Source organism: Morone saxatilis, unplaced genomic scaffold (assembly GCF_004916995.1).
Source record: "Morone saxatilis isolate NCDOM2014 unplaced genomic scaffold, NCSU_SB_2.0 Contig17, whole genome shotgun sequence".
Lineage (NCBI taxonomy): Eukaryota > Metazoa > Chordata > Actinopteri > Moronidae > Morone > Morone saxatilis.
Genome location: NW_023339729.1, coordinates 26,636,594 through 26,646,730, shown reverse-complemented (window position 1 = coordinate 26,646,730; position 10,137 = coordinate 26,636,594). Strand labels below are relative to the sequence as shown.

The 10,137-nt window shown below is 40.5% G+C and overlaps 1 protein-coding gene across 1 annotated transcript in view; it reads left to right on the top strand.

Moving 5' to 3' along the window:
• Positions 1 to 10,137, top strand: part of LOC118326389 (venom factor-like) — a 27,233-nt gene that overhangs the window by 5,156 nt on the left and 11,940 nt on the right. The window contains exons 9-21 of the mRNA XM_035659370.1: positions 670 to 752; positions 893 to 980; positions 1,424 to 1,526; positions 2,085 to 2,199; positions 2,852 to 2,967; positions 3,247 to 3,393; positions 3,870 to 4,085; positions 4,193 to 4,393; positions 5,038 to 5,193; positions 5,736 to 5,865; positions 7,753 to 7,821; positions 8,740 to 9,042; positions 9,827 to 10,103. Of these exons, the coding sequence (XP_035515263.1) occupies positions 670 to 752; positions 893 to 980; positions 1,424 to 1,526; positions 2,085 to 2,199; positions 2,852 to 2,967; positions 3,247 to 3,393; positions 3,870 to 4,085; positions 4,193 to 4,393; positions 5,038 to 5,193; positions 5,736 to 5,865; positions 7,753 to 7,821; positions 8,740 to 9,042; positions 9,827 to 10,103 (2,004 nt within the window). The remainder of the gene's footprint in view (positions 1 to 669; positions 753 to 892; positions 981 to 1,423; positions 1,527 to 2,084; positions 2,200 to 2,851; positions 2,968 to 3,246; positions 3,394 to 3,869; positions 4,086 to 4,192; positions 4,394 to 5,037; positions 5,194 to 5,735; positions 5,866 to 7,752; positions 7,822 to 8,739; positions 9,043 to 9,826; positions 10,104 to 10,137) is intronic.

The following is a 10,137-nucleotide window of genomic DNA, read 5'->3' as shown; positions in this document are numbered from 1 at the left end:
ACCAACCCCTAATAATTGCACAACAGTAGTGGATTAAAACAAGAATTTTCTTTTCCCGATTTTCTCGAAATTCAGTTCAAAATTTGGGATACATTCTTGGGATGGCATTGTTGGTCGGCTTCAGCTAATCCACAAGTTTGGTCCAGACGGAAATGTCTCAACTGTTTTGATGAACCTTCTTTGCAATTTCATACTGATCAAGAGATTCAAGTGTCATCTGAGGGTAAATCTTGCTGACTTTTGGTGGTCCTGTAGTACACCACTAGCAGGTTAAAGTTTTCACTTATACATGAAAATATTTTACATCTACGAGATAAATTGGCACAAAATCTAAGACAGACACTCATGATTCCCAGACGATTGATCCACTTTACTTTGGGGTCCCCTGACTTTTCCTTTAGTGCCACCATGTGATACACATTTATGATTTTGAGTGAAATGTCCCAACATCTATTGGATGTAGACTTGCATTAAATATATATCTATATCTATATCTATATATATATATATATATATATATATATATATATATATATTTACTGTGGACCAAGACCCCGCTTGCATGGCTATAGACTCTGAGCCTTGTCAAATTATACATGTAACACCTAAAACCCCGAAAATGTTTCCCTCTGCTTTATGTACTATCTCTGATATGTTTGTCTACGGCAGTGAAGGAACATGGACGGTGACTGCAAAGTTTGACCACTGGGAGCAGAACACATTCACCTCCAAGTTCGAGGTGAAGAAATATGGTAGGTCAAATTAAACTTGCTTATTTTTTGCTAATAAAATCAGTTGCAATTTTCCGTCACTAATAATTACATCACATTTTTTAAACATTTTGGAAAAGACATTGGAGCCCACTATATTTTAATGGTGTGTTGTGTTTCAGTGCTTCCTGCATTCAATGTTACCTTGACGCCCAGGAAGTCCTTTCTCAACCTTGATGACAGCGAACTGGTTTTAGAGATCTCGGCCAGGTCGGTTATGCCACTGCAATTTATTATACGTCCTTTGCCCATATTCATTCAATATCCTCCTAAAGTGAACTTTAACCCACACTACTATTGATTGAACTCTTTTTTTCTGTTGACTATTAACTTGCTACCCCGCACCAATCCTGTATTCAGTTTAACCTAAACCTAATTACCTAATCCTGACCTTAACTCTAAAACCATGTCCTAACCCTAAACTAGATCCAGGTGAATGAGTTAGTTTCTGTTCGATGACTTTGCCATCGCTGTGTGAATGTGTGTGAAAGGGTGAATGTGGCACGTAATGTAAAAGCGCTTTGAGTGGTCGGAAGACTAGAAAGGCGCTATACAAGTACAGTCCATTTACCATTTACCATTCCTAGTACATTAGAGAAACACGAATGAAATCGGCTCATTTTTAACTTACCGTTGTAGTAATTGTGTTTCAGTTACCTGTATGGGGAGCCAGTCCAGGGGACGGCCTATGTGGTGTTTGGAGTGAAAATCAATCAAGAGAGGATAAGGTTGCCTTCAGTGAAGCAGGTGTCACATGTAAGTCACTGCTCCATCCCCAAATTCAGCGCTGATTTACACTGTCACATATGTTTTCTGTTTGGTTCAGTGCAGATCGGCACTTTGACCTTGTTTGCTGGAAATTGTTTCCTGTCGCTTTTATATGGATAGTAGATGAGAACCATGAGACTCAACCATGCAATCCATGTGCAACTGTGTGACCTGAAATAGGCTAAAAGCTGCATAGAACTACTGTTTAGCTCAATTTCAAATTAAAACAATTACAGGTGAATTGTTATTTTTGAAATTTAAAAAAGTCTACTTAATTTCTTTTTATAGAGCTTTCAACCACACATCACAGCCTTCCTCAGTGGATAAGGTGTTTTTATTATATAATATTATATAATATATCAGTATCAGCTGGTTCACTGAGCAAACTGGAGTTTTAGCTTGTAAATGGAACATAAGCTAACATTGTTTTGTCAAAATTGGAAATATTAGTTGCTAATTATTTAAGGTTCATAACAGTGAACATAACAGCAAAATAGCCTTTATTTCTGACAAATGTTTTGTAAAGCACTCTCTGTGTTCCTGCAGCTGGATGGAGGAGTCGTTAGACTGAGCATGGAGGAGCTCAAGAGAGCTTACCCAGACATCAGATCTTTGGTGGGCCACTCTGTGTATGTCAAGGCCTCCGTGCTCACCAAATCAGGTAAGAAACAAATGACAAATTATTTTATTATAAAAGAAGAGACACATCTTTTCAAAGTAATTAATTCAACAAAAAAATAACTGAAATATAAGCATAACAAAAGATCACAAAGTGTGGGATGTGAATGTCAGTAGGGTCGGTAATGTAAAGTGTGCACAAGGGTAATGTGGGATGTTGTGTTTGCTTTGTTCCTTGTACCACAACCTAGAAAGACCAAACTCCTCAAAATGTTGTAATCAGACCACAGTTTGTTTTTTACCCTGTACAGCGCAGATCAATGGTATCAATATGACCTTTATCCCTCTAGACAAACTCAAGTCATCAAAAAATGTATGACTCTTCGCTATGTCTCCACTTTTGGGAAATGTGGGACACTGCACAAAACTGCAATGAGTTTGAAACTGTGAGGAGTGATTTTAGAAAGCAGCAGTCCTGTTCATTTTCTGCAATATATAACAACACCAGCCATTGGATTAAAACTATTAGTTTTTACCCTTTAAGATAATCTGTTTCCCTTCAGGTACTGTAAAGAAAAAAAAAATTGTTTATAGAGTGACATAGTATAATCAGTGAAAAATTTCATGAAATTATTCAGCTTTGTTGTTATTGGAAGTGATTTACTGCTGATTAACCCAGATTTACTCCTCTGCAGGTAGTGATTTGGTTGAAGCAGAGAAGACTGGAATTCAAATTGTGGAGTCTCCCTATGTTGTATCCTTCAAAGACATACCAAAGTACTTCAAACCAGGCCTGCCCCTCGACTTTACAGTAAGGACCACCCTCTGTCTTCTCAATCTATCTACTAAACCTAGATATTTTCTCTGTTTTCTTTTTTTTGTCCAGTAAAATGAATACCACAACCTGGATCTTTTTTTTTTTAAGTATATTTTTTGGGGCTTTTAGTGCCTTTATTATAGTGACAGCTGAAGATAAAGAGAGCCCGCCAAAACCTCGATCTTCTGTGTCTTAGAGTGTCCTTCAGCTCGCTGTGACTGAAAAACTGTTAAATCTATAAAATCACAGAAAAATTTTCCCCAACCTGTCCAGATCCAGGTGAGTCACCATGATGGTTCCCCGGCCCATAATGTACTGGTGAAGGTGAATCTGCTGGACAGTCCAACGGTCGTCTCCTCCGGCACCGCCAGAGTTACCATCAACATGCCCAGAGATCAACTCTCTCTACAAACTATCACTGTTAGTATGACTACATATTCTTTTTAGACAGCTTTTACCCACCAGCTTTAAAACCAACAAATGTTGTGATAAGTTAACTTTTTACTAATGTATGGCACCTTATCTGTTGAAAAGAGTGCACTGCTTTATACAGTATACTTTATTTGCCTAAATTCTAAAATAAAAGGTACAAAGTTGTAAAAGCCGGAAATATAAGCGTCTTCAGAATACATTACAATGTCAATAGTAATTGGTAAATATGGACATCCTTGTCATAGACCCTTTAAATATATAATTTTATATATGATTTTGTGATTTAAGGCATTAAAAAAAATCTTTCGTACTTTGAGATGTATATTATTCTGGATTTCTGTGTGTTTGTATTTTTGCTGTCTGGGCTTTATGTCTTTATGTTATCCACGAGGCTGTTGGACAACAGGACATTTATAATTGGATTGTAAAGACAAAACTGCCACAAACGTTGATTTGTTTCCCAGGCTGAGACCACACAGGCTAACCTGAGACCGGAGCAGCAGGCCAAACAACAGATCACTGTTCAGCCATACGTCACCTTTAACCAGCGCCAGCGGAACTACCTCTACATATCTACAGGAACCAACAGGGTGTCTGTAGGAGACGGACTGTCCCTGAAGCTGACCACCGCTGCTGCAGACCAGACACACAGAGACCTAATTAAACAGATCACCTACCTGGTGAGACAATAACACATCGTCACATTTCCCATACACTTGGAAGTAGAACAAGAAGCAAGTGACACAACAAAGACATTAACTTGACTTTTACCCCCAAACTCTCTCAGGTTGTAAATAAAGGAAAAATTGTTGTTGCTAAGTGTGAGAATGTGAACAGTCAGCTGGTCACCCACATTGGACTGACGGTCACCCCGGAGATGATGCCGTCGTTCCGCTTTGTGGCCTTCTACACTATTCCCTGGGAGGGGCGCGAGGAGGTGGTGCCAGATTCCATATGGGTGGATGTGGAAGATTCCTGTGTTGGAGGGGTGAGATCAACTCATTCTCAGAGGTCACTAGAGTAGCTTACAGAGCTGGTTCCATAACTGAAAGGTTTCAGCAAGTCTCTGTGTGTGTCTGTCAATGTGAAAAAAGTGCCTTAAAATTATTTTTCTATAGTTTTAACAAATCCCATGAAAGAGTTCTAGAGTGACCAAGAACACATACACACACCCTTCTGCTGGCCCAAATACTCAATAGAGCACCAAATATGCGTTAATCCACATCTGAAAATAGTCCCCAACAAATACACTATTGTGTTTTTATCTTGTTTGAGTAATGTTTGGTAAAAACTAGTGTCCAGAAGTTTTGGAAAATTACTAAGCCTTTTTAAAATACAAAACTATATAATTGTGACCTGTTTTAAAGACATATTATTTCAGTAGGAATCGATGGGTTTGGTCTGGGTGCCACAGACAGGGTTGGGATGTCAGAAAATATTGTAATACTATTTGTATTGACAATAAGAAAAATATAGAATAATGATTGCCCTGTTCTTAAATTCTGATTTACTCCTGTGATCCAATTTTTTTCATTTGTTGTTTGCATCATAGTGTTGAATGTGGCCGAGACTATTTGTTCTGTTCTTCAGGCTTTTGTTCATCTTTGTGTCGATGTACTAATTCTCTTACAGCTGACAGTCGGCCCGGTGGACAGCATACATCGTGACTACACCCCTGGGAGGAGCTTTCATTTTAAGGTCAGAGGTGATCCTGGGGCAAAGGTCAGCCTGGTGGCTGTGGACAACGCTGTGTATCTGCTCAACAGGGACAGACTTACACAGAGGAAGGTGTGTGTGTTTATGATTGTATTTGACGATGAGATTGTGTTGATATTCTCTCATTTCTTTTTCACCAATTAAGACAGATAGTTATAGTAACAGATAGTTAAAGATATGACAGGAGCGCAAATTTTTCATTTTGCTCCCACATGTTTTTATACGCAAAAATAATCATAGTTGCTTAATTTGTTTGTTGTTTGTCTATCATTTGCAAATATATATGATAATTGTTCGTTTTTAACTGACATAATGGTATACAAGCCAACAGGATATGCTGCTAACAAGCATCATCAGTGTTTTTGTTTTGTGCTATACTGAGAGGCGCCTGGATAGGTCTTTGCTGCAGTGGCCATGGGTTGAACTCCAACCTGTGGCCCTTTGCTCCTATCTCTCCCCCCACCCCTTTCCTATCACTCTTAAGCTGTAAATATTGATTAAAGGCAATAAAAGACCCCTCAAAAAATTAATAATAATATATGTGCTATACTGAAACTTTAAAACGGCTGCAAAAACCTCATGTCACCTTGTCCTCAATGGGACCTTTTCCACAGATCTGGGACGTTGTGGAGCATGGAGACATTGGCTGCACTCGAGGGGGTGGCAGAGATGCCACAGCAGTGTTCTCAGATGCAGGATTGCTCTACGCCTCCAGTGCTGGGTTTAGAACCCAAACCAGACAAGGTACCTGCAAGGGGCATGGAGCAGCTGCCTTGCTTAGCCTTTGTGTTGCGTTTTTGTCTTTCTCATCTCTTGTTGACTGATACTGTTATTCGTTTTTCTTTTTTCTTTTTTTTAATTTACCACATTGTAGATTAAAACTGAAGACATGAAAACTATGAAATAACACATTTGTCTGGTAAACAAAAAAGCTGTATAAAGAAAAAGCAAAACATGTTTTATATTTTAGATTCTTGAAAGTTGCATTCTATTAACCAGCTTCTTGAAGTAGTCACTTTGAATGGTTCTCAACAGTCTTGAAGAAGTTTCCATATATGCTGAGCACTTACTGGCTTCCTTTCCTTCATTCTGTGGTTGAACTCATCCCAATTTTGAATAAATCCCCAACAGTGTCACCAGCAAAGCACCCCCACACCATCACACCTCCTCCTCCATGCTTCACGGTGGGAACCATCTCAGCGTCTCACAAAGACACACCTGTTGGTACAAAGATCTCAAATTTGGACTCATCAGACCAAAGCACAGATTTCCACTGGTCTAATGTCCATTCCTTGTGTTTCTTGGCCCAAACAAATCTCTTCTGCTTGTTGGCCCCCCTCAGTAATGGTGTCTTTGCAGTAATGTGACCATGAAGGCATGATTCACACAGTCTCGTCTGTGCAGTTGATGTTGAAATGTGTCTTCTACTTGAAGTGAAACATTATGTGGGCTCTGCTCTGAGGTGCCAGTGGGGCAATTTCTGAGGCTGGTAACTGTAATGAACTCATCATCAAGATCAGCAGATTTTGGGCTTCCTTTACTTGGGCGGTCCTCATGAGAGACAGTTTCATCATAGTTTTTGATGCTGAAGGCTCCCGACATTGTTGGGATGTCTTGGCTGATACACCTCTTCAGTATCATGGGAGTCTGATCATCCAGTTCATGTGGTTTGGTGGACTTGGAGAAGGCTTACAACCGTGTCCCCCGGGGAATCCTGTGAGGGTACTGAGGGGATACTGAGGGAGTATGGAGTAGCAGGGCTGTTCATAGGCAGAATCTCAAGGCACAGTCGGGCTGAGATAAAAGTGGAATTTCGTCTCTGCTTTTTGCAGATGACATGGTTCTATTGGCTTAATCAGACTGTGACCTCCAGAACGCACTATGGTGGTTTGCAGCTGAGTCTGAAGCAGCCTGGATGAGAGTCAGCACCTCGAAGTCTGAGGTTTAAGTGACATTTAAGCGAGTGATGGTAAAATGAAGTGGGCAGGCGGATTTGTGCAACGTTCACCAGTGATGCAGGCTTTGTCCTGGACTGTTGTGGTGAAGAGGGAGCTGAGCCGTAAAGCAAAGCTCTCGATTTACCAGCCGATCAATGTTCTAGCCATCATCTATGGCGATGAGCTCGTGAGTGACCAAAAGAAGGAGATTCCAAATACAAACAGCTGAAATGAGGCTGGGCTCAGCCTTAGAGATGCTTTGAAGAGCTCAGACATTTGGAGGGAACTTGGAGTAGAGCCACGGCTCCTTTGCGTCGATTCCTCCTGGAGGCCTTTCCCATGCATGTCTAACTGCAAGGAGACGTCGGGATCCTGAACTCGCTGGAGGGATTATATATCTCACCTGCTCTGGGAAAACTTTGGAATCCCCCAGAAGGAGCTGGACAGTGTTACTTGAGAGTGTGGCGTCTGTAGTGCCTGGCTTGCCTGGCTTGCCACTGCAGCACGACCCCAGATGAGCAGATGATGAATGAATGGATAAATAGATAAAACCCCCAAAAACTGCTATTAGTACTACTTCCTTTACCAAAAATGACAATAATCCTAATAACTACAAGTGGTTGACTAATGCAAAATTGCATATTTGTAAAAAGATTGTACATAAGAGAAACACACTATCTTCATCTCTCCTTAGCCCTGCAGTGTCCAGGCAGTGCCAGAAGGAGGCGCTCTGCTGAACTGTTGAAGCGTAGAGCCCAACTGGGTGAGTATCAATGAGGGTTTTCTGTAGCTGGGAACAGGTGGAAGGGAGCACATCTGATTGTTGATTATCTCCACTAACAGAAAAATATCTGGCTTTTTTAGCTGCTAAATTCCATCTCTCTTCACCAGCTAGTCACTAACTTTGTCTGGTGTTTGATGCTGGGTAGGTACTGTAGCGATCAGTCACAACAAATAGAGCTTGTTTTACAGAAAACAGCTGCCTTTTTTAAACTTTATTAACAAAGTAATATTGTAATACAACAGTTTTTACATTTATACAGTTTAGTCAAAGGTGTTACCAAAACAAAACCCTTACAGCTTAATTATTATTAGTAACAATAATTATTGTCATTACTGCATTGTAAATCGACATTTAAATGACTCAGTGTAGGTCGAAGACACAGCAAACGTGAAAATCGAAATGTGCAATTGTTTTATGTATTAAAGGACCAGTGTGTAAGATTTAGTGCCATCTAGTGGTGAAATAGTAGATTGCAATAAACTGAACACCCCTCATGTCTGTATTGGACGACCTCAGAATGAGAACGTGCAGTAAAGTGTGTAGGAGTATCTGCGTAACAAAAACAACAATTCCTTTATACAGGTGATACGATACACTAATGATAACATACCTATATAATATTCAATTTCTGCCAATAGATCCTCCTAAATGTTACACAGTACCTTTAAAAATGTAAAAATATGCAATTAAAACATTTGATTATAGACTAAGGTAACCAGCATTTTCCAGGAGACGCTGAAAGACAATCCCTGTCATTGAAATCTAAGAAGTTTTTCATCCAGACGAACAGTGACTGAACGCATCTGGAACTGCTGTGGCTCTCTGGCTCAATGTCTTTCACTCATTACTAGTACTGCTGACTCTGCTGGTTCCCTCTCTTATCCCTTCTGTCTCCAGAGAGTCATTACAAGGAGAAGCTCCAGCATCGCTGCTGTAAGGACGGCCTCAGGGAGATCCCCATGCCGTACTCCTGTACTAGACGCTCCTTCTACATCACAGAGGGCTGGGAGTGTATGCGCGCCTTCCGCTATTGCTGCTCCACTTACAGGGATCAAGTGTTTGACACAGAGATTCCCACCACCCCACCACCCATGACCACACCGCCCCCAACCACCACACCTCACCCAATCACCGTCTTCCGTTTTGCGATAGAAGAGAAAGCACATGGGCGACACATTCCACTCTCCCCGCATACATTTGGTAGTTATTTTTTACTCAACCTCATCTTTCCATCGTTTTTGATTTTTAGTTAGCAGGATATCTTGGACACATTGCTTTGAAATTTTGGTTTATGATGTTTACCCTGTTTGTAATTTGTTAGATTTAATGTGTTAGCATGCTAACATTAATCTGATGATCGTGTTAGAAGTCAGATCATTACATCATGAGGGGGACATGAATGTTTGAACCAAATTCCATGGCAATCCATCAAGTAGTTGTAGTTGGAAGTCAGCCTGCTGGTGACTTTAGGAAAAAGTGATGAAGTGACCGACTGATACCAACCGAACAGACCATCCCTAGAGCCATGCTACTAGCATGGATACAAATCTGAATAATTCCATCCACGTAGCTCATTAAAGGTACTTTACAGAGTATTTGACCTCCAATAAGCACTATGGAGTTGTGTTTTTATGTGTGGGTCCTGGTTTGTGTACGTGTGGGTGAGGCAATTTGCATTACTAGCAATGGATTCACACTTTTACCCTGATTTACGCCCCGGGAAACACCAGCAAAAGCAGGGAAAAGGAAGACTGCAAGCTAGTAAACATGGATGTCAAATACTTCAATAAAATGGCTTTGCAAATGTTTCACAATGAAACACATTTTTAGACCTCATGAATAAACACAATATGTTTTGTTTAGAAACACTAATGTAAACATATATGTTGTTTGTTTACAAGAAACTCCAGGGGCACAACAGCTTCTAGGTTGATATATTAGAGTTATTTTATAAGACTAATTATATGTAAATGTGTTTACGTAGATTGGACTAGTAGAAGTGTGAACCACGAGCATGGACAACCTGTACTATATGGACTACCTGGACGGGTTGAACAACGACCTCAGATGACCTATACAGATGCAAACAGGGCAAGAGAAGAAGAAGGAGATCTGCTGTTTCAAAGGGCAGTGGAGGAGGAAGAAGAGGGGGAAGAGTGGGAAGAGTACCTGGATGAGACTCAAGTGTATCTGCGATCCAAGTTCTATGAGTCTTGGCTGTGGATGGATGTTAACCTGCCCAGCCAGGCAGACAGAGATGGGTGAGTGAAAGATTATAGTATATATGGGTGAACC